Source organism: Onychomys torridus, chromosome 23, assembly GCF_903995425.1.
Source record: "Onychomys torridus chromosome 23, mOncTor1.1, whole genome shotgun sequence".
Taxonomy (NCBI): domain Eukaryota; kingdom Metazoa; phylum Chordata; class Mammalia; order Rodentia; family Cricetidae; genus Onychomys; species Onychomys torridus.
In genome coordinates this window covers 40,348,283-40,371,402 of record NC_050465.1, presented here as the reverse complement: position 1 = coordinate 40,371,402, position 23,120 = coordinate 40,348,283, and the positions used below count along the sequence as shown (strand labels likewise).

Below are 23,120 nucleotides of genomic sequence, written 5' to 3'. Positions count from 1 at the left end.
TCAAACCTCATCCATATCAACCTGGAACAAATCCACAGCCTCTCATCTCCTGTGGAAATCAAAATGTAACCTCTTCCCCAAAGTAACATCTCTTCTGACTTCCATTTTGAAGTCATTTTAAAAATATATAGGCTGGTTTAATCCAGCAGTTTTCATAATCCAGTGTGTCTTAGCAGCTGTCATTCCTTCATTAGCAATCAGAAAATTCTAAAGACAACACAGTAACATATAGAATCCAGACTCTCTGAGTATTTCCCATCTTTAGGAATCTAAATGGAAGGTCTCCATCAAATCCCTCCTCCCCTCAGAGCTCAGGAAAAATTCAAGGAAGAGGGGATGGAAGGATTGCAAGAGCCAGAGGAGGTGGAAGACATCATGAGAACAGGGCCTCTGCATCAATGCAGAAGACACAGAGAACAGCAAGCCCAGGGCCGAATGGTTCTGCACCAGGTCCTCTGTGTATATGTTACAGCATCACTTAGTATTTTTATGGGAATCCTGACTATGAGAACAAGTGGACCTCTGACTCCTGGGCCTGCTCCTGGGGCTCTTCCTCCTATTGGTTGCCATGTACTTTGATATGATAGTTTTTGCTTCATCTCATTTTTTTTTTTATTTTGTCATGTATGGTTGTTGTCTCTTGGAAGCCTGTTCTTACTTTTTTTGTTTTTGTTTTTCAAGACAGAGTTTCTCTGTGTAGCCCTGGCTGTCCCAGAGCTCACTCTATAGACCAGGCTAGCCTCAAACTTACAGAGATCCGCTTGAAAGGCATGTACCACCACCTGGCACCTGTTCTTTTCTAATGAGAGACAGAAAAGGGGTGGATCCAGAGAAGAGGGATGGTGGGGTGGAACTGGGAGAAGTGGAGGGAAGGAGAACTATAATCTGGATATAATGTATGAGAAAATCTATTTTCAACAAAAGGGGGAAAGTAGTGTTTAGAATATATATATAACTCTAAAGTGTCATAAATGATTCTGCAAGTATTCAACATAAAATTCACTGGAGAATTTTGTTGTTTTGAGACAGGGTATAGCTGTGTAGTACAGGCTAGCCTTGAACTCTAGCTCCCCCTGAACCTTAGCCTGAGAATGGCATATGGGCCTGGATTTCAGGCATATCTCACATCTGGCTTGTTCTTTGGGGAACTTTTAAATATAATTACAGTAGCATGTCACTTAACACATTCTAAATACATCCTAAAAACACCAGGTGTGACCGAGGCTGTAATTATACAAACTAAGATGACTATGAGTTTATTAGTGGATGTTAGGGATTTGTGCACTGGTCTGAACACTGAGAAATGTAAAGATGTGTAAAATATAGGTTACGTACAAGACTTTATTTAGTCTTGGTTTGGTTTGTGTTTCTTTGGGAGGCAAGCAGTGTTGTTTGAGGTAGAGTCTTGATATGTAGCTGTGGCTGTCTTTGAACCCATTATGTAGCCAAGCCTCAAATTTGCAGTGACCTTCCTGTCTCAAGCTCCTGAGCACTAAGGCACACAAGACTTAAAATGAATGGAAAGACAATGTGTAGAGAATACTATACTACAAAGTAAGTATTGAAGCAGAGACCCTATTGGCTGCCCATCACTATCATTTCCCTCTTGCATTCTTTTTTTTTTCCCCCCTCGAAACAGGGTTTCTCTGTGTAGTTTTGATGCCTGTCCTCCTGGATCTCGCTCTGCAGACCAGGCTGGCCTCGAACTCACAGAGATCCACCTGGCTCTGCCTCCTGATTGCTGGGATTAAAGGCGTGCGCCACCACCACCCAGCTCCCTTTTGCATTCTCTTTACAAGCAGATTCTTTGTTGTTGTTGTTTTTAAATTTTACTTTAAGTTATGTGATTGTGTGTGTGTGTGTGTGTGTGTGTGTGTGTGTGTGTATACATGCAAGTGCAGGTAGCCGCAGAGGCCAGAGGCATCGGATCCCCTTAGAACTGGAATTCGAGTCAGTTGCAAGCCAACTGATGTGCGTGTTGGGAACTTAGCTCTGGGCCCTACAAGAGTTGTATGTGTTCCCTTAATCACCAGCCAGCCTATCTCTCTAGCCCCACAAGCGGATTCTTAGCTTCTCATTTTCCATTTGTTCTTCTATGACCGGTGTCTAGCTACTTTTCTATTGCTGTGATAAGACATCATGACTGAGGCAACTTACAGAAAGCTGTTTATTTGGGGCTTACAGATTCAGGGGGTTAGCGTCTGTCTCAGTCAGTGTCCCATTGCTGTGAAGAGACACCATGCCCACAGCAACTCTTACAGAAGAAAACATTGAATCGGGGCTGGCTTACAAATTAGAGGTTCAGTCCCTTATCCTCATGGTGGGGAGCATGGTGGCATAGAGGCAGACTTGGCAGCTGAGCGTTCTATATCCTGACCCACAAGCAGAGGAGGAGAGAGTGCTACTGGACCTGGCTTGGGCTTCTGCAACCTCAACACCCACCCCCAGTGACACACCTCCTCCAACAAGGCCACACCTCCTCCAACAAGGCCACACCTCTTCCAAGGCCACACCTCCTCCAACAAGCCCACACCTCCTCCAACAAGGCCATACCTCCTCTAACAAGGCCACACCTCCTCCAAGGCCACACCTCCTCCAAAAAGGCCACACCTCCTCCAAAAAGGCCACACCTCCTCCAACAAGACCACACTTCCTAATCCTTTCATGTAGTGCTATCCCCTATGAGCCTATGGGGATCATTTTCATTCAAATCATTATAGAGTACATGACTGCCATGGCAGGATCTATTGTCAGGACAGGGTCAAAAGAATGACTCATGGTGAACAGTGCCTTGGGGAACTGTGAGAGAAAAGGCAGGGGAAAAGGCACAGGGCCTTTACCTCAGGTGCATTTTGTTCCCTGGGTTGTTCTTAGACATGATTTTGTGCCTCCTGTGACAAATAATTGCATTCAATATATAAGACATGTTTCTTCTTTTTTTTTTAAAGATTTATTTATTTATTATGTATACATTGTTCTGTCTGCATGTGTCCTTGCAGGCCAGAAGAGGGCACCAGATCTCATTACAGGTGGTTGTGAGCCACCATGTGTGGCTAGGAATTGAACTCAGGACCTCTGAAAGAACAGTCAGTGCTCTTAACCACTAAGCCATCTCTCCAGCCCCAACATGTTTATTCTTGTTGGATGTCAGAACAGAGCTATAGAACCCAATCTGGTGAAAGGATATGCTGAATGCTGTCCTCAGTGCACCCTGATTCTGGCAATAGCCTTCTGCCTTGATTTCATGCTTTCACGGATATAGTCTATAGTAAGTACATCATGCCAGATAATTGTGTTTAAATTGGTCTGTCCTGAGAAAATTCTGGAAAGGGCTGTTAATATTTAGCTAAGTGTTAATTAAAGTACCTGCTAATATTTAGTATGTGCTTACTGGCATTTATTTACATGTTTTTCAGATCATGTTTTTCTGGACTCAAACCACCTTCCTTGGCTCATTGCTTTCTTTGTTTCATTTGTACATAAAAGTACACTAAAACTGAAGTAAAGCTATCTGCAGCATTAGACTGTAGTCTGCCCCATTCTTTAAGGTCTTCAAAACCAAGATCTCGAAGACATATCTGCACAGGTGGACAACGGTTAATAAGTATGGTGGCAGGCATGTTACTGGACAGTTAGCTGAGAGGGGTTTTGTTGTTGTTGTTTGTTTTTGTTTTTTGAAACAGGGTTTCTCTGTAGCTCTGGCTGTCCCAAAACTCACTCTGTAGACCAGGCTGGTCTGGAACTCAGAGATCTGCCTGCCTCTGCCTCCCAGGTGTTAAAGGCATGGGCCACCATGCTCATCAGCCCGAAAGCTCACATCTTGAGACACAACCACAAGGCAGAGAGAGCTAACTGGGAATGTCATGGGCTTCTGAAACCTCCAAGTCCTCCGCCAGTGACATACTTCCTCCAGCAAGGTCTCCTAACCCTTCCCAAACAGTTCCACCAGCAGCAGACCAAGTCTTCAAATGTATCAGCCTATGAGGGCCATTCTCATTCAGACCTACAGCCAGGCAACCCAGCTCCGCAGCTAAGGGATGGATAGATGAGAGTCTACCAGCCTAACCAGTGATTACTTGGGGGTGGGGCTTATGGCGTCAATATAGCTTTGAAAAATATTAAAGGACATATGACCTGAACACTTTGGAGAAGGGTTTTCTTTCTTTTTCTTGAAACTATCCCTGTGCAGCCTTGGCTAGCCTGTATGTAGACCAAGATGGCCTGGAATTCACAGAGATCCATTTGACCTGTCTCTCAAGTGCTAGGATTAAAAGTGTATACCACCTACCTCTTTCTTTCCTTTTTTAAATTTTAGATTTATTTATTTTTACTTAATGTGTACGAACGTTTTGCCTACACATTTTTGTATGTGCAGCCCGTGTTCGCCTGGTGACCACAGAAGTCACAAGAGGTGTCGGATCCCCTGGAACTGATTATGGATGAGCCACCGTGTGGGTGCTGGTAATCAAACCTGAGTCCTCGGTAAGAGCAACAAATGCTCTTGACACTGAGCCATCTCTCCAGCCTCCGAGAAGGATTTCCTTACTCTAAATGGAGGGACCAAGGGTTGGGAGACGGCTCAGCAGTTAAGAGCACTTATTAATCCTCTAGAGATATATGGGTTGGTTCCCCCGCACCCACATCAAGTGACTCAGAATTGCCAGAAACTCCGGTTCCAGGGGATCTGATGCCTTCTGGCTTCTTTGGACACCTTTGTGCGTGTGGTGCACATAAACAAATAAAAAATGAATAAATGTACACTTTTAAATCTAGGGAAGTAGAGGCAGGAAGTCATCTGTGAGTTCAAGTGTAGCCTAATCTACATAGTGAGTTCCAGACTAGACCAGCTGAATAGTGAAACCCTGTCTCAAAAAAATAATATTTCTTTAAGAATAATATCTTCCAATTCAAGTGACGCTCTCTGATAATGGTGACTTCGCATAAGAGCTCCAAACTATGACTATCCAGTGAAACTGCTACTCACTTCTGACTTAGGTTCTCCTCATTGTTTTTTTGTTTTTTGTTTTTTGTTTTTTTCCGAGACAGGGTTTCCTTGTGTAGCTTTGTGCCTCACTTGATAGCCCAGGATGAATTTTTTTGGGGGGGAAGGGTTTCGAGACAGGGTTTCTCTGTGTAGCCCTGACTGTCCTGAAACTCGCTTAGGAGACCAGGCTGGCCTCGAACTCACAGAGATCTGCCTGGCTCTGCCTCCCAAGTGCTGGGATTAAAGGCGTGCGCCACTGCCGCCCGGCTGGTTTTCCTAATTTTTGTGCTGGCTAGTTTTAAGTCAACTTGACACAAGCTGAAGTCATCTGGGAGGAGGAGCCTCAACTGAGAAAATGCCTCTGCCATATCAGGCTGCAGGCAAGCCTGCAGGGCATTTTCTTTCTTTTTTTAATAATTTATTTATGTATGAGTGCTCTATCTGCATGTATGCCTGCATGCCAGAGAGGGCATCAGACCCCATTATAGATGGTTGTGAGCTGCCATGTGGGTGCCAGGAATTGAACTCAGGTCCTCTGGAAGAACAGTCAGTACTCTTAACCACTGGACCATCTCTCCAGCCCCATAGGGCATTTTCTTAATTAGTGATTGGTAGGGGGTTGCAGCCCATTGTAGGCGGTTCCATCCCTGGGCTGGTGGTCCTGGATTCTACAAGAAAGCAGGCTGAGCAAGCCAGAAATTAGCTCCCCTCCATGGCCTCTGCATCAGCTCCTGCCTCCAGGTTCTTGCCCTGTTTGGGTTCCTGTCCTGACTGACTTCCTTTGTGATGAGCAGTGATGTGGAAGTGTAAGGGAAATAAACCCTTTCCTCCCTGGGTGGCTTTTTGGTTGTGGTGTTTTATGGTAGCAATAGAAGTCTAAGACAATTTTTAACTTTTTCATTTAATGCGTGTGCGTAGGCACGTGTGTGTCACGGTGCACGTGTAGAGGTCAGAGGGTAACTTGAGGCGTCAGTCAGTTCTCTTCCACTGTGTGGATCAGCAGGAACTGAACTCAGACCACGAGGCTTGTCAGCAAGCTTCTTTACCTGCTGAGATATCTCAGCAGCCTCCTTACCTATGTATGTATTTTGTGTGAAATGTTTATTGTCTTGTGGTTCAAGACATGGCCATCTTGTACAGCCCATGCTGGCCTCACTCCGGTCCTTTTGCCTGAGCCTCCAGAGAACTGGGATTGCAGGCCTATCACCACAGCCGGGCTCGCTTTCCTGTTAGAATACGGGGAAGGCTGGAGATGTAGCTCTGTGGTAAAAGCCTTGCACCAGGAAAAACCAACAAGAAGGGAATGGATCCAACTCCTCTACCCTTTTACAGATTAAGTTAAATTTAAATGTCATAAAGAATTAAACTTTAGCTGGGCATGGTAGAGGACTCCTGTGATCCCAGGACCTAGGAGATGGCGGTAGGATTGGGTTTCAAGGCCAGGCATGACTGCTTAGTTTGAGGCCAGTCTGTGCTACATGAGAGCTTCTTAAACAAAACACCCCCACGCCCACGTGCCCCCCCCCACGCAAAAAAAAAAAAAAAAAAGAACAAACAAAGGAAAAGAAGCTTTGAGGCTTTGAGTGTTACGAAATACTTTGAGTTTTATTTAACTTTAAGATAGGATTTGGAAGCCCAGTACAGAGGTCCATGCCTGTAAAGCCAGCACTCTGGAGGTAGAGGCAGGAAGATCACTCACATTCAAATCTAGCCAGAATGGCCAGGGCTACAGATACCATATTTCTCAAACAAAAAGGAGGGGAGAAGGGCTGGAGAGTTGGTTGAGTGATTAAGAGCACTGTTATTCTCATAGATGACCAAGGTTGAGTCCCCCTGCAAGCATGGCAAATAACCATCTGCAACTCCGTGTCTAGGTATCTGAAGCTCTGTTCTGACCTCCGAGGGCACCAGGCATGCAGGAAAAACACTCATAAGCTTTAAGAATCACTTTTTTAAAAGCCTTGGAAAAATACCAATAGGTATTACTTGGAGGGCTGGAGAAACGGCTCAGTAGTTAAGAGCACTGGCCGCTCCGTCTAAGGACCCATATTCTATTCCCAGCACCCACATGGCTACTCCTAACTGTAACTTGTCTCAGAAAATCTGATGCCATCTTCTGACCTCGTAAGGCACTAGGCACACATATGTACAGACATACAGCCTGGCGGAACACACATATAAAAAAAACAAAACAAGCCAGGCGGTGGTGGTGCACGCCTTTAATCCTAGCACTTGGGAGGCAGAGGCAGGCGGATCTCTGTGAGTTCGAGGCCAGCCTGGGCTACAGAGTGAGTTTCAGGAAAGGCTCCAAAGCTACACAGAGAAACCCTGTCTTAAAAAACAAAACAAACAAACAAACAAAAAACAAAAAACAAAAAACAAAAAAAGCCTACAGAGGAAGCCAGAAATAAATTATCAGATGCCCTGGAATTGTAGTTAATAATAAGCTAAAATGCTGTTGCTAGGAACTGATTCTAGGTCATCTATAAAAACAGCAAGTACTCTTAACCATTAAGCTATCTCTGCAGTCCCTAAAACCATTTTTAAAACACATGCCCATCACTGTTTTAAGCAGTGGTAACATAAAATTGATAAAATGAGAAAACACAGAAACAGTATTATGAAACTACCATAAAAAAAGGCTTGGTGTGCTAGCGCAACCCTTTGATTCCACAACTTGGGAGGCAGAGGCAGAGGCATGTGGATTTCATACTGTGAGTTTGAGGTCAGCCTGGTGTACATAGCAAGTTCTAGGACACCCAGGGCTACTTAATAGACACTGTCTCAAAACAAACACACCAAACCAACCAATCAAACAAGAACTGTAACAGCCCAGTGGTGGTGGCACACTCCTTTTAATCCCAGCACTTGGGAAGCAGAGGCAGGCAGATCTCTGAGTTTGAGGCCAGCCTGGTCTACAATGCAAGTTCCAGGACAGCCAATGCTGTTACAGAGACACTCTACCTCGAAAAAACAAACCAAAAATCCCCAGATCATACCACAGTATTAGGTGCCCTATCGAAAAGAGAAATGGTGTCACTGTGTTGTTATGACCGGTCTCTTCTGATAACATCCTTCCTTTCAGAAAGTATTATCTACTAATGCACACACATTTTACCCCAGCATGATGGCTTAAGACTGGTGAGGTGACTCAGCAGGTAAAATCTCTTGCTGCCAAGCCAGATGACCAGAGTTCAAGCTGCAGGACCCACCTAGTAGGAGAATCGACTCTCTGGAGTTGTCCTCTGACCCCCACATGAGCACTATGGCACAAACACACACACACACACATCAAAATAATAAAAAACAGCAAGAGTCGAGCACCATAGCACGTGCCTGTAATCTATCTCAGTCACTCAGAGAATGCAGAGGAAAGCTGAAGGCCAAAGTGGGCAATGTTGCAAGAGAGTTTGAAAATCAAAAATTTCAAGGGTCTGGAGCCAGACATGGTGGTGCAAGCCTACATGTAATTCCAGCACTTGGGAGGCAAAGTAGAGGCAGAAGGGCTGCTGAGTTTGAGCAAGCCTGGGCTACTGTTTAAAAAAAAAGAAGTCTCAAAACAAAACAGGAGCTGGGGAGTGCTTTGCCACATAAGCATGAGGAGCTGAATTTGGATTCCCAGCAGGACTAGACCTGTGGGCTGGGGTATGTTAGCTATCATGTAGCTCCAGGTTCAGTAAGCCCATGCTCAGAGGACAAGGCAGTACTCACAGCCTAGACCCCATGTCCTCCTCTGGCTTGAGCGTGCATATACACTTATCACAAAGCAAAAACTGACTCAGGTGTGATTTGCTCACGGTGTTGACTAGTAACTACAGAATCAGGAGTCCAGCCCACATCGAAGCTTTCCTACTACCGCTATTAGCAAACGTTTGGAGATCCAAAGTTCCGTTCTAAAGCTTTGGAATGACTCAGTATACTTCAAGGCCCCAACCAACTACTAGAAGTGTTGGGCCTCTTGTGATACTTGCCTCGAATAACTGCTAAAAAAATTTTTTATGAGGTTATATTGGTAATAAAGAACTGTCATGAGTGTAGGTTGAGCGCAGTGTGTAACACTTGTAACCCAAGCACTCAAGGAGACCAAAGCAGCGGGACCTGTGTGTCTGCATAGTGAACCACTGAAAAAAAGGGCATTGAGAACAGGGGCCAGCGTTCCAGATGGAATGTTGCTGTTTATCTTTGTCCAAGAGGAAAATAAACAGAGAACTAGAACAAAAGCAGCTAAACGTAACAACACAGCTTTAATTCTAGCACTCAAAACACACACAGCCGACTTGGGTCCCACCTGGTCTACACAGCAAATTCCAGGCCAGCTAGGATTGTGCTGGCAAAATTAATTTGCAAGTACACTGTTAGCTACATCTCAAGTAGAATATAAACACTGGTAACCCAACTGTATACCCTAAGAACTAAATTCTTTTTTCCCTCTTTTAAGAGTTTTATTTTGTCTGCATTGGTGTTTTGCCTGTATGTATGTTTAAGGGTGCCAGATCCTCCGGAACTAGAATTACAGTCAATTGTGAGCTGCCATATGGGTGCTGGGAATTGAACTCAGGGTCCCCTGGAAGAGCAGCCAGCGCTCTTAATTGCAGAGCTATCTCTCCAGCTCCCCAAACTTCCTATGTTTTGTATCTAAATTTGATAATTAGGCCTTGGCATATCAAAAGCAATAAACACATAAGCATCAATACACATACATATTGAAAGCACACACTACCTTAGGATGGGGGTTACCACTTTTCACCCTTGTTCTGAAATCAACTGCACTCAGATTATGGAAAGTTAGAGGTCTACTGTAGTGGTAGAAAGCTTCCCTAGCACACAAGAGGCCATGTTACGTTAGATCCCTTGGGAAGCACAAAGAAATGAACCCCTGGAGTGGGCTACCATCCAGGTTCTGTGAACCAAATCTGGTAGAACAGCCAGTGATTTTAACCACTGAGCCATCTATCTGACTTCCTGTGCTGATTTTTTGCCAAAACAAACCTAACAAATTTTGGTGTAAGATTTGGAAATTAAGACATGCTCAGGAAATAAAAAAATGAAGAGGGTAAGAACCACACACCTCTGTAACAGAGGAACTGTACCACAGTTATACTTGTTTTACAATGTTGCTAACTTTTGTCAACTTCACACCAGCTAGGGTCACCTGTGAAGAGAAACTGCAATTGAGAAGTTGCTTTCATTAGGAAACAGTGCACTATCTTAATGACTGATGTGGGAGGGCCAGCCCACTACGTCCTCCAACACCTGGGCAGGTGGCCCTGGGCTGTGCAAGAAAGCAGCCTGAGAAGGGGAGCAAGCCAATAACATTCCTCCTGGTCTCTGCTTCAGCTCCTGCCCACAATTCCCTCTATATGAACTATGAACTTGAAGCTGAAACAAACCCCTCCCTTCTCCAAGTTACTTCTGGTCAGTGCCTAAGTGTAAGTCCACGGCTTTAATATCACTCATCTATGTAATAATGCCAAATTCATCCGGAAAACTCAATTTACCTAGAACCCCTTATTTCTCAGAACTCTAATTACTAAAGACTGTCCATTCACATCACTTTATTTGGAAATGTTTACAACAGTACAGTGAAACTAAACTCCAGAGACAGTGGCTGTCGTTAGTTTGGGCATCATCAGTTTATTATAAAAGGGAGGCATGGAAATTATTTACATGATGAATAGTTCAGACCATCAGCGGAATGGGTAGCTTCATGTGACACCATTTCAACAGTGATTTCAGTCCACATACTTTCCAAGAATGTCACCATCTCTAAATAAGAAGTAATCCTATGAATAAAAAAAACCACTGGTTAAGACAGTAAAAGCAAATACACACAACTTATCTATTTATTTGTTTTTCAAGACAGTTTCTCTGTGTAGCTTTGGTGCCTGTCCTGGATCTCAACCTGTAGCCCAGGCCTGGCCCTGCCTCCCAAGTGCTGGGATTAAAGGCCCGTGCCCCCCACCCACTTATTTCTGTTAAAGTCACAGCCTTACTCACCTTGTCGTCTAGAACTACTTTGGTGCCTCCGTACTCAGGGAGAAGAACTTTGTCTCCGACTTTCACACTGACTGGCTGGATCTCTCCACCCTTAAGGAAGAAGTTGCTGATTAGCCAAGGCATCTTGTTCACGAGATACACAGTGAACTTTTTGTCTCAGTGTGTACACCAGGAGCCCCCTGCCTCAGCTTTTCAAGTGCTGTTGATTACAGGCATGCACCAACCACACTCAGCTCTACAGACAACTTCCAAGTCACCAAATGAAATGTGCTCCCTCAAGTCCAGTATGTTGTTAAGCACCTCATTAGTGGTTAAGCAATATAACTTACATTAGATGTAGATCATCACAGTATAAGCCTTACTGTACTTACAAGGTGAAATAAACACAGTGGCTTACCCTAAAACCACATTTCAGGGAATAGCTAAGGCTGGCTAACTTTTTAATTGTTAAACATTAACACACCCTGCACACCATGTGAGGTAAAGCAGCTTTTCATACCAAATAGTCAATGGTCACGTATAACTTCTTTCAGTGAACAAAAACTTGTTCATTTTAATATACATTTCTTGATTTAATGTCCTTGTCCTGAGGGCACAGACTCAGTCAGAGACTGAAGCAGCACTTTAGCTAAGTGGAGAACCCAGAGCATCTCCATCCCCATCCCAAGTGTGCCCACTAAAGGTACCAGTGGCCCAAGATTAAGACAAGGTCTGTGTAGCCTTGACTGGTGATTAATTCTGGATCCTCCTGCCTCAGCACATGCCCCCACCAGTGCCAGAATCAGTTTTCACCTTATTAAAAAATGCTTCTTTCAATTCAGAAAGGCCCCAGGGTTTATATAAGTGCACAATCTTTTGTCCATTTAAAATGTGAACAGTGGGTTACAACGTAGCTACTGAAGAATTAATTTTGTGAGGTTTGGTTTTCCCTTTTTTATGACACGGTCTCACCCTCCTGATCTTTCTGCTAGCCTAGAAGGCTCTACAATCCTCCTGCCGCGGCCTCCAAAGCACCAGGACCACTGGTGAGCCACCATCACGGCAGGCAGGCTTTACTCTCTGGAGTGCTTGGCACCGCAGAGAAAGCCCGGCGGGTAAACGGACTTGCTGTGGGAGTATGGGAATCCCAACACTAGAAAAATGGCTGTAACGCCAACACACTGAGGGCTGGAAACCAGGCTAGTTCAAATGAGAGACCTTGTCCCCAAGGAGTAAGGTGGAGAGGACCCTGCAAGCCAGCAGACGTGCACATGCGCACACACACACACGAAAAATACCCGTGTGTACTTTTTACCGCTTCTAGAGTCCCTTTCCATTCCTCAGAAAAATAAAAACAATTCTACAACCGTTTTCCTTAACGCGAGGTTCTCTGTGAACTGAAATTATTTCAAAAAAACCGACACCCGCTATTTAGAAAGCCACTCCCGATAACCTCGGGTTGACCCCTGCTTTCCTTCCACACCACACTTGATACTCGGCACCCCTGTCGTGGCTCCACGTTACCTTGCCTTTGGCGCCCGACCCCACGGCCACTACGGTGGCTTGCAGGACTTTTCCTTGGGACTTTTCCGGAAGCATGATGCCGCCTTTGGTCACGGTTTCCGCGGCACTCCTTTCAACCAACACTCTGTCGAAGAGCGGGAGAAACTTTCGGAAAGCCTGTCCTGCCTGTGGGGAGGGAAACGCGTGCTCAAACAGGCTGGAACTTCGTTCGCAGGGCCAGACACAAAACCGTGCATAAATACCATCGCCAGCGTAAAACACCCCACAGGCCAAAGCGTCCCAAGCCGACAAGAAAACCCAGGCTAGGAAACAGTCTTGAATGTCCCACTCCATGTAAGCCAAATGGAATTTCCACTCCCGTGTGCGTGTGTGTGTGTGTGTGTGTGTGTGTGCAGGGCGATCTCCATTGCTCATCAGCAACCACACTACCTTTAACCACAACCTCGGTCTACTCCAAGGTCAAGCGTTTCCCTCCTTTGGGATCCCTCTCGTTTTTAATTGCAGAAACCCGGGGAAGGGAGCGTCAAGTTTTGAGCCTGGGTCCTACGTCCCCCACCATAGCACACATGCACTTCATCCCCGCCAGGGCAGGTGGGCTCCTGGGCGTGCACCCGGGTCCCCGCCCCCGCCCCCCGCCCCGGACGCAGGCCTGCACACACGTGCGTGCAAAGAAGCCATGGTGGAGAAACTCGGCAGCCAGGCCTCGCTTCTGCGGGAGCCGGACCCTGCAGGGTGCCCCGCCTGTGCTGCCCGGCCCGGCCCTCAAGCGGCCGCCGGGGCACGCCGTGGGTCCCCGCGGGCCGCCCCCGACCCGCCGGCGGGCTTGCAAGCGCCGGGACACTCACCATGACGCGTGCCGCCGCAGCTCGGACTCTGCACCCGCGGCCGCCGCTGCAAGGAGAGTCCTGCGGGCCGGCGAGGGGGGACACGTGAAAAAGGAGACCCGGCAGCGCGCAGGCGCAGTCGGCGCCGGAGCGTGCGAGGGGGCGGCCGCGGCAGCGCGTGCGCCGATTGGTGGCCACGGCCCCGCGCAGGCCGCCGACGGGGGCGGGGGCGGGGACGGGGTGAGGGGGGGGACCCGCGGGAGGCGGAAGGAAAAGGGGCGCACTTTCTAGGCTTTTCCAGGAGGCCGGCCGAGGTGAGAGAACGAGCCCTTCGTCCTCCTCCTCCTCCTCCTCCCGGAAGTGACGCCACTTGACCCTTGGCCCGCCCGCGGGGGGCCGGGGGGGGGGGGGAAGCGCGGCGCCTTTTCCGGAAGGTTCTAGAAGGGAGCCCGGCCCGGGAACGAGCGTACGGTGGCGGGAGAGGGCCGAGCCCAGCGCCGGGCTGGGGCTGCTCGAGGGACAAGGGGGCGGGGCCGCGCGCGCCGAAGGCCGATTTGCCGGGCCCGGGCGGGGAAGGGGGCGGGGCTCCTCCCTCCCTCCCTCCCTCCCCCCCCCCCGCGCGCGCACACGCACGCACGCGCGCGCGCGGGGGGCCGCGGGGCGGGGCGGGGCCGCGGAGGGGCGGAGGGAGGGGACTGGGGCTCATTGCGGTGCGCGCCCTGCGCTCGGTCCCTCACTCGCCGCCGACGGCCTGCTTCGCCTCGTGCGCTCCCGCCGCAGCCGCCGCCGCCGCCGCCGCCGCCGCCCCGCAGGTACGCGAGCCTCGGCGTGCGTGGTGGCCACGGCCTGCTTCCCCCAGCACGGGGCCGAGCACGGCGGGCCCAGGAGGCAAGCCTGGCAGCCACGCCGCAGGCCCGGCCCCGCTCGGCTCGCCAGTCCAGGCCCCGGCGGGGCCACGCGGGCTTCATCACGTGCGGCCCGGACCACGCGACCCGGGCCCAGCGCGGGAGCCAGGGCGGGCTAGGGGGGCTGAGCAGCCGCTGGGGCCGCCCGCGCCCGGCGCGCCGCAGGACTCCGATGGAGGGTGGGCGCCGTCCCTAATCGCCCCCTCCGGCTGCCCGCAGCCGGCGCCTCCACTTTGACCTTGTCGGGAAGACACGTGGGGCGGCGCGGCCGGGCTGAGCTGCGGGTCTGTGCGTTTTTGTTTTGTTTTGCTTTTTTTCTTTGCGGCCTTGTTGGCTGCTGTGCTGCTGTAGATCCGGGTGGATACCCGGCCACACTTTCAACCCTGCGGGGTTTTGCACCGTCATGAGTACTTGTGTAGTTCCCTATGCACTTGCATTTGGAACCTGCCTCGCTTACGCCAGCTTGATTTTTTTTTTTCTCTCTCTCTCTCCCCGACACTTTTTTTTGGAGGGGATCTGCTCCCGAGGCCGCTTTGGCAGTGAAAGATTAACTCGCGATGGCAGCAGGAGCGGGTGGCCACGGGGAAGTGGTTTCGTGTGCTTTGTGCTAGTGCTGCAGGTCAGGCCCGGGGGCGGCCGCCTCTATCCTTTGCAAGTGATGTCCTGAAGCTTCGGCGCCGTGGGTGGCCCAGGCGTGGCGGTTAGCAGAGGACAGCGGGGCGCTGGTCGAGCTAGCCCCCGCGTTCTGAGGCACAGGTGGACAAGTTTGTCCTTAGCTAGTAGTGATCTTTTGCTTTTTTTTTTTTTTTTTTTTTTCCTCCTCCCCCAGAAATGCTTCGACTACCCACAGTCCTTCGCCAGATGAGACCAGTGTCCCGGGTACTGGCTCCTCATCTCACTCGGGCCTATGCCAAAGATGTCAAATTTGGTGCGGATGCTCGAGCCTTAATGCTTCAAGGTGTAGACCTTCTAGCCGATGCCGTAGCTGTTACAATGGGGCCAAAGGTATCAGTATACTTGCAAACGTGTTAATTGAAGACGAGTGTTCTGTAGCTGCAAATGAGTATTTTGTTGTCAAGTTTTGTGAAAATCTGGTTTGGATAAGGTACATGTTAGTGATTTGGGGGTGTTATTTAGGAGTTTGGTGGCCTTAGCTGCAGACCATTTGGGGGACTTTTGTGCAATACGATGTAACAATAATAGCTCAAGGAGGGCTTTCAAACTTGAGGTGGAATTAATCTTGTGTGCATACTTGCATTAAATTTTGGATCCTCTCCCAGTAATTAGAGAGCATAGAGGGGGAAGTACAGCTCAAAGTCCAGTAGCACCTCAAAGTGTATTGCAGATGTCAGGTTTTACTTACTGTGCTGAAATATTCCTGTATGCATAAAGGAAATGCACTAGCATAGAGTTTAGATTTATTTATTTTTATATGCATTGGTGTTTTGCCTGCACGTATATCCGTGTGAAGGTGCCAGAACTGGAGTTACAGTTGTGAGCTGCTGTGGTTTTGGGGTTTTGAGAGAGTCTCAATAGCTCAATTCCCATTGTATGTACCAAGACTACCCTTGAACTGATCCTCCTATCTCCCAAGTGTAGGAGTTGAGCATACTCCTCACCTAGTATTTATTTGTTGAGACCAAGAGACCGACCGGGTCTTGGGCCTTTAGCCATAGCTGACCTGGAACTCCTGTAGACCAAGCCAGCTTGAACAGTACTGAGGTCAAAGGCTGGGGTCATACTCTGTGTGGTTGAATAAAGAGCCATAGTACTTTGAAGCCATCATTGGCTATGGGGCACGGTCATTTTAAGTCGATGCTAAAGAACTGCACACAGCGCTGTTTATACAGCTCAAGACAGGATGGTGTGGTTCAGATCCAGTGGCCTGTAGCTGCCATTTTTGAAGTTCTATATTAAGTGAACAGAAAACTATTCTTTTTTGGTTTTTCGAGACGGTTTCTCTGTGTAGCTTTGCGCCTTTCCTAGAACTCACAAAGATCCGCCTGCCTCTGCCTCCCAAGTGCTGGGATTAAAGGCGTGCACCACCAGTGCCCAGCAGTAAACTATTCTTAATTTACTGGCTGATGTTTAGTGAATGAATGTTGAAGTAAGCCATACTTTTAAAGTAATTGTTCATTAAAAAAATAACAGTTCATATCAAAATTCAAGTACAGTTGATGTGAAGAATGTTCCAGGATTTGGTGATTGTTACCTGTGCTTTCATGTTTTATAGGTGGCATCAGTTAGTGTCAGGATTTTTAATCTCCTTTTTTGAGATTTCATGTTGCAGGACTGTGACAACTTTGAGACTTATCACTGAGGAGTGAGTGCTATATTCTCTGTCATTGTAGGGAAGAACAGTGATTATTGAACAGAGTTGGGGAAGCCCCAAAGTAACAAAGGACGGGGTCACTGTTGCAAAGTCAATTGACTTAAAGGATAAATACAAAAATATCGGAGCTAAACTTGTTCAAGATGTTGCCAATAACACAAATGAAGAGGCTGGAGATGGCACCACCACTGCTACTGTTCTGGCACGTTCTATTGCCAAGGAGGGCTTTGAGAAGATCAGCAAAGGGGCTAATCCAGTAGAAATCCGGCGAGGTAAGAGTGCCATGTCACTGGCCCTACAGGAAGGAGAAATTACAAAGAATGATACTGGTCGACAGTATTTTCTCATCTTCGTCCTTTTTTATTACATTTGTTGGTGTGTGTGCACAGGTTTGCTGGAGTTGTCCTCTCCTTCCTATGCCTCATTTAATCAAAGGGAATATACTCGGGGGCCATATTGGAAACAGGAAACATGATTGGATTAGTATTAACTTACAGAGAATGAATTGAACAGTGGGGATTTTGTTTTATTTCTAGGATTTCATTATTTTTATGGGCATTGATGTTTTGCCTGCATGTATGTCTGTGCAAGGGTGCCAGGTCCCATGAGACTGGAGTTACAGACCTTTTTGAGCTACCATGTGGGTGCTGGGAATTGAACCCCGGTCCTTTTGAGGAGCATCCTGTACTCTTAACCACTGAGCCATCTCTCCAGCCCACAAGCAGTGAGATTTTTGAAACTATATCTGCATTGTCTTACTTCATTCACTTCTGCTAAGAATGAGTGGCTGGCTGTCCGTCGGAGCCCTCCTTGCCTTGGCCCCTGTGTATCCATGCTGGCCGTAAAAGAAAGCAATCCTGCCTAAGCCTCCTGGGTATTGGGATTACAGTTGTGAGCCACCACTCACCATCTTGATCACTTTTTGGTTTTTCAAGACAGTTTCTCTGCAGCTTTGGAGCCTGTCCTTGAACCCACTCTGTAGCCCAGGCTGGCCTCAAACTCACAGAGATCTACCTGCCTCTGCCTCCCCAGTGCCCGGCTTGATCACATGGTTTTCAACTGAATGGTGGAATTACAGCGATTGGGCACATGCCGGGGGACTTGGCACAGTCAGGAGAGTGTGTTCACGCTCCGCATTACAGTAACATACGTTCTTGAACTAGGTGTCATGCTGGCTGTTGATGCTGTAATTGCTGAACTGAAAAAGCAATCTAAACCTGTGACAACACCTGAAGAGATTGCTCAGGTAAGGATTTGATTTCCTCTTTGAAAAGAATTGACAAGTTTTTTGGGGTGTTTGTTTGTTTTTGAGACAGGGTCTCTCTGTAGCTTTGGAGGCTGTCCTGGACTAGCTCCGTAGACCAAGCTGGCCTCGACCTCACGGAGATCCATCTGCCTCTGCCTCCCAAGTGCTGGGATTACAGGCGTGCGCCACTACCGCCCAGCCAGTATATTCTTAATGTGCCAAAGAATGGAAGGACAGAGGATGCAGCTCCATTTATTATTAAACTGTTAACTGTAAAATGTCCCTCTCTCCCCTGGGTGGAAGTATCAGTTTGGAAGGTCGAAGGGGAAGAGGGTTGGAAATAGCAGTCTTACCATTCAATTTTGAAGTAATGTGGTTATTTCAGGTTGCTACAATTTCTGCAAATGGAGACAAAGACATTGGAAACATCATTTCTGATGCAATGAAAAAAGTTGGAAGAAAGGGCGTCATCACAGTGAAGGCAAGTGTGGGATTTGATGTGTTTTGATAATACCTTCAGTGAGGTGTTTGTCAACTGTTTTCCAAACAAAAGGCTTGACCAGCAATTCATTCTTAGCTGAGTATGGTTCTGACTATTGTCTGAATTGGGAACCTTGCCTCCCAGGATGACCCCGTCCAATTAAATAAATAATGAGCTCTCAGCGAGCTATAAGCAGGAGGGAGGATGAAGCAGGGCCTCCCTTTGTAGCCCTGGCTGGCCTGGAATAGTGAGTGGGCCTGGACCTTAAAGAGACGGCCTTCCTCTGCCTTCGCTTTGTTGTGGGGACTAAAGGCATGTGTGTATGTGTATCATGTGTGTGCCTGGTGCCTCAGAGTCCAAAATAAGATCTCTGGACCTGCAGTTGTGAACCACCCTGTGGGTGTCTAGAACCTAACCAGCAACAACAGCAAATGTTCTTAACCCCTGAGCCATCTCTAGACTTAGCTGTCCAAGTATTGTTTCTTCACTAAATCCATTGGTCTAATTCTTTGGCTTTTCATAGGATGGAAAAACACTGAATGATGAATTAGAGATTATTGAAGGCATGAAGTTTGACAGAGGATATATTTCCCCATATTTTATTAACACATCAAAAGGTAAGAGCAAGTCAGTAAGTGAATCTTAAAATACATGGTTCAGTAAGTGAGAAAAACATGAGTTACTGGTTTACTTGTAGAAGGAAATTGATGGTTTTCTTGGTACTGGTAGGATTTGGTTTTATTGCTCACTGTTTTACAGGTCAAAAGTGTGAGTTCCAAGACGCCTATGTTCTGTTGAGTGAAAAGAAGATTTCTAGTGTCCAGTCCATTGTCCCTGCTCTGGAAATTGCTAATGCTCATCGGAAGCCCTTGGTCATAATTGCTGAAGATGTGGATGGAGAAGCGCTAAGCACACTGGTTTTGAACAGGTGGGTTGGGTGGCTCATGTTTTGAGGCGGGAGATGATTTGTGTTGCTGTTTGAAATTAGTTCCATGCTTGATGGACTTGTGTGTCTTACTTAGGGTAGTACATAGTAGTGCTCTGTGCATTAGGGGTCTGACTTGTGTTCAAGCTGGTCTCAAATGCACACACCCCTTCAGCCTCTGCCTCCCACAGCTTCCCAGAGAGAACTGTCCATGTGTCCTCTTAACTCTGTGCAGCTGTCTGTCTGGAACTTAAGGAAGTATGTGATTGGCTTGGAACAGATTGATTAGCTGAGAGCCCCATCTCTCCTTTCTTCAGACCAGTTGCTGGGGAAGGAGTAGGCTCCTGAGTGCCAGAACTCACTGGGAGCCAAGCTAGATGTTTCCTCCCAGCTGCCCCTTCAGTTTAAAGCTCACAGTAATGTGTTCTTCACAGGCTAAAAGTTGGTCTCCAGGTTGTGGCGGTCAAAGCTCCAGGGTTTGGGGACAATAGGAAGAACCAGCTGAAAGACATGGCTATTGCCACTGGTGGTGCGGTAAGTCAGTCACTGGTGATGCTGTGCTTCCAGGTTGCAGATAATAGGACGTAGATGAGGCAGTTTCTTTCTGTTGGCTGTTTGGAACACTAGAGATTAGATTAGGTTGCATTTCTAATTTGCTGGGTCTGGACATGATTAAAGTTTTTCTCAAAATTCAAATAAAATAGTTCCAACTTGTATAATAATAATTTTAATCAGACCTTGTTCTGGGATACTAGTGGCCTTAACATCAAGAAAAACAGCGGGTTTTTTTTTGTTGGTGGTGGTTTTTTTTTTTTTTTTAAATGGACTTTTAACTTTGTGTATATGAGTATTTTGTATGCACACCAAAAGGCGGCATCTGGTCCCATAGGACCACAGAGTTGTGAGCTGCCATGTGAGTCCTGGGGGGGTCCAGGAAGAGCAGAGCAGGCAGCCAGTGAGCCATCTCCAGTCCTGAAAGGCAGTATTTCAAGCTGTTCCTCCTCACAAAACCCCTGTGTTAGATGCAGTAATAAGCTTGCTGTGATGAAAGGCGCTAATAGCACACTGCTCTTACAGGTATTTGGAGAAGAGGGGCTGAATCTAAATCTCGAAGACGTTCAAGCTCATGACTTAGGAAAAGTTGGAGAGGTCATTGTCACCAAAGATGATGCCATGCTTTTGAAGGGGAAAGGTGACAAGGCTCAAATTGAGAAACGCATTCAAGAAATCACTGAGCAGCTAGACATCACAACGAGTGAATATGAAAAGGAGAAGCTGAATGAGCGGCTTGCCAAACTCTCTGATGGAGTAGCCGTGTTGAAGGTAAAGCTGTAACCTTGGTGGGTGGGACCTTTTCAGGCTCTGAGCCTAGTGATTTTGATACCAATAGTAACCAAGCAAGTACCTTCATTCCTGAAATCTGCAGCTGTGCTGTGTGTGCGTGTGTGCTTGGCCTAGCACACTTTCCATGGGGCACGTGTAGCAGTCAGGAGCGACTATCAGCAGTTGGCTATTTACCTTCCCACTATAATTTTCAAGAATTAAATTCCAGTCATCAGGCTTGCAAGGCAAGCCCTTTGACACACTGGGGCTATATCCCAGGGCCTCCTGAGTCTAAAATAGGTATCTGTCCCTGACCAGTACGAAGACAGATGGCTCCTTGTCCTATGTAGTTAGTGCAAGCAATCTACCACCGTCACATTTCCCAGCCTTGCCTTTTCTCTGTAGTCCAGGCTGGCCTGGAACTCACCCTGAGATCCGCCTACCTATACCTCCTGAGTGCTGGGATTAAAGGCATGCGCCATCCCCACCTGGCCAGCATCCTTTTCTTAAAACACAGTTCAGCTTGTGCTGTGGGAAATTGTAGAAAGGATGTTTTGTTAGTGGGATAGGTTCATCAGAAGAGGCACCCTTACTGTGACACTTTATCACAGAGGACTAGTCACTGGTAACACATAACCTCTTATTCTAAAATGGCTTATTTTGTTGCTTTTGTTTTGAGCTCTTTAGCCCAGGCGGCCTTAGGGTAACCCACCTGCCTTAGCCTGCTGGGGTCCTAACTGCCACCATACCCAGCTCAGGCTTGCCTTCTAAGTAACTTCCAGGGGTCATAGTGAGTGGGAAAAAGCATGCTGACAGTTCTTTTCACCTTTAGGTTGGAGGAACGAGTGATGTTGAAGTGAATGAGAAGAAAGACAGAGTTACAGACGCTCTCAATGCTACAAGAGCAGCAGTTGAAGAAGGCATTGTTCTAGGAGGGGGCTGCGCTCTGCTTCGGTGCATCCCAGCCTTGGATTCCTTAAAGCCTTCTAATGACGATCAGAAAATAGGTAAAAATTCTTTCAGATGAGTTTGTGGCCTGATTTCTTTCTTTCTATTGAAAAGTAGTGTTGTTGGTGCCAGAGAGATAATAATGTACCCTATTTTTTTTAGTAATTCTTTTTATCTGTGGTAGGATTGGATGAGTCCTCTCACATGGGCTGGGCTTTTTTGTGTTCTTGTTTAATTTGTGTGTATGTGTATTTTGCTTGTATGTCTTGTGTGCCATGTGTGTAGTGCTCTCAGAGGCCAGAAGAGGGCAGCAGATCCCCAGGAGCTGGAGTTAAATAATTAAGACTGTGGTGAGCCACTACATTGGGTGCTCAGGATCAGATCAGGTCCTTAGAAAGGGCAGCCAGTGCTCTTAACCATGGAGTGAGTGATCTGGTATGCCCCAAAAAGGAAAAACCAAAATAAATTTGTGAAAATGTGTTTGCTTTGTAGGTATAGAAATTATTAAAAGAGCACTCAAAATTCCTGCAATGACTATTGCCAAGAATGCAGGTGTTGAAGGGTCTTTGATAGTTGAGAAAATTATGCAGAGTTCCTCAGAAGTTGGTTATGATGCTATGCTCGGAGACTTTGTGAACATGGTGGAAAAGGGAATCATTGATCCAACAAAGGTAAATAATTGAGCATTTCTTAAACCTAGACGGCTTGCCCTGGGTGTGTAATTTTCACTGGTTAACCGTTTCCAAACATTTTTCTAGGTTGTGAGAACTGCTTTGCTGGATGCTGCTGGGGTCGCCTCTTTGCTAACTACAGCAGAAGCTGTAGTGACCGAAATTCCTAAAGAAGAGAAGGACCCTGGAATGGGCGCCATGGGTGGAATGGGAGGGGGTATGGGAGGTGGTATGTTCTAACTCCTAGAATAGTGCTTTGCCCTAATCAACGAACTGTGACAGGAAGCTCAAGGCAGGTTCCTCACCGCTAACTTCCGAGAAGTCACCTGAAGGAAGTGACTGAAGAGAGAGAAGGCTGGCTGATCACTATGACCATCAGTTACTGGTTTCCATTGATGATCTATAATGGTTTACTGCTGTCATTGTCCATGCCTACAGATAATTTATTTTGTATTTTTGAATAAAGACATTTGTACATTCCCGATACTGGGTGCAAGAGCCATATACCAGTGTCCTGCTTTCAACTTAAGTCACTGAGGCATTTCTACTATTCTGTTACAGTCAGGATTGTAGCACTGTGTCACCAGATGAGAAGTTCAGAAGCAGCCTTTCTGTGGAGAGTAAGAATAATTGTGTACAAAGTAGAGAAGTATCCAATTATGTGACAACTTTTGTGTAATAAAATTTTGTTTAAAGTTCCTGGTTGTGTCGTCATCTTAATGGAAGAAGTGAAGGCCAGTTGAAGAGGGGTACAGTTGAGTGTGTAAAAACACCACATGCAGTCTGTATCTGCTCCTCCTTGGAAAGGAAGTTATTGTGATAATGAGTTCCTACAGAAGGCAGAACCCTGGTTGGTCTGGCTAGTTTGGGGAGTATTGAAACCCACCTGCCCTCAGAGGGGAACATGGTACTTGAATCTGGGAACTGGCCTGGTCAGGTATTTGCTATGTTGGCAAGGGTACCAGAATTTGATCCCCAGTG

General features: G+C 47.1%; 3 protein-coding genes across 6 annotated transcripts in view; 1 reads left to right on the top strand and 2 right to left on the bottom strand.

The window, feature by feature from the left end:
• Positions 1-10,593: 10,593 nt before the first annotated feature.
• Positions 10,594-14,276, bottom strand: Hspe1 (heat shock protein family E (Hsp10) member 1). Its single transcript, XM_036172990.1, has 5 exons — positions 13,981-14,276; positions 13,330-13,816; positions 12,485-12,649; positions 10,982-11,071; positions 10,594-10,767 (listed from the first exon to the last, which is right to left on the bottom strand). The coding sequence occupies exons 1-5, from the start codon at positions 14,274-14,276 to the stop codon at positions 10,717-10,719; spliced, it is 1,089 nt and encodes a 362-aa protein (XP_036028883.1). The 3' UTR covers positions 10,594-10,716.
• On the top strand, positions 13,570-22,838 carry Hspd1 (heat shock protein family D (Hsp60) member 1). 4 transcript variants are annotated; one of them, XM_036173348.1, is made up of 12 exons: positions 13,570-13,622; positions 15,043-15,218; positions 16,565-16,817; positions 17,709-17,791; positions 18,177-18,272; positions 18,796-18,889; positions 19,032-19,200; positions 19,632-19,731; positions 20,275-20,520; positions 21,353-21,527; positions 21,961-22,139; positions 22,227-22,838. In XM_036173348.1, exons 2-12 carry the CDS (start codon positions 15,045-15,047, stop codon positions 22,377-22,379), a joined length of 1,722 nt encoding a protein of 573 aa, XP_036029241.1. In that variant the 5' UTR covers positions 13,570-13,622; positions 15,043-15,044; the 3' UTR covers positions 22,380-22,838. The 4 variants fall into 4 exon arrangements, with proteins under 4 accessions (XP_036029241.1, XP_036029240.1, XP_036029242.1 ...); XM_036173347.1 differs by lacking the exon at positions 13,570-13,622 and adding an exon at positions 13,976-14,120; XM_036173349.1 differs by lacking the exon at positions 13,570-13,622 and adding an exon at positions 14,307-14,497.
• Positions 18,851-23,120, bottom strand: part of Coq10b (coenzyme Q10B) — a 38,804-nt gene continuing 34,534 nt past the window's right edge. Inside the window, exon 5 of the mRNA XM_036173352.1 lies at positions 18,851-19,808. Within this exon, the coding sequence (XP_036029245.1) occupies positions 19,737-19,808 (72 nt within the window). The 3' untranslated portion in view covers positions 18,851-19,736. The remainder of the gene's footprint in view (positions 19,809-23,120) is intronic.

What these genes read in the sequence shown, in the direction of transcription:
- Hspe1 (XM_036172990.1), bottom strand. Translation starts at nt 14,276, where the DNA reads ATGAAGCCCGCGTGGCCCCGCCGGGGCCTGGACTGGCGAGCCGAGCGG. An exon ending in CTGCGGCGGCACGCGTCATG is followed by an intron (nt 12,650 to 13,329) that starts GTGAGTGTCCCG and finishes CCCTCCCCACAG; the next exon opens with GCAGGACAGGCTTTCCGAAA. An exon ending in AAGTAGTTCTAGACGACAAG is followed by an intron (nt 10,768 to 10,981) that starts GTGAGTAAGGCT and finishes TTTTATTCATAG; the next exon opens with GATTACTTCTTATTTAGAGA.
- Hspd1 (XM_036173348.1), top strand. Translation starts at nt 15,045, where the DNA reads ATGCTTCGACTACCCACAGTCCTTCGCCAGATGAGACCAGTGTCCCGG. An exon ending in CACCTGAAGAGATTGCTCAG is followed by an intron (nt 17,792 to 18,176) that starts GTAAGGATTTGA and finishes TGGTTATTTCAG; the next exon opens with GTTGCTACAATTTCTGCAAA. An exon ending in TTTTATTAACACATCAAAAG is followed by an intron (nt 18,890 to 19,031) that starts GTAAGAGCAAGT and finishes ACTGTTTTACAG; the next exon opens with GTCAAAAGTGTGAGTTCCAA.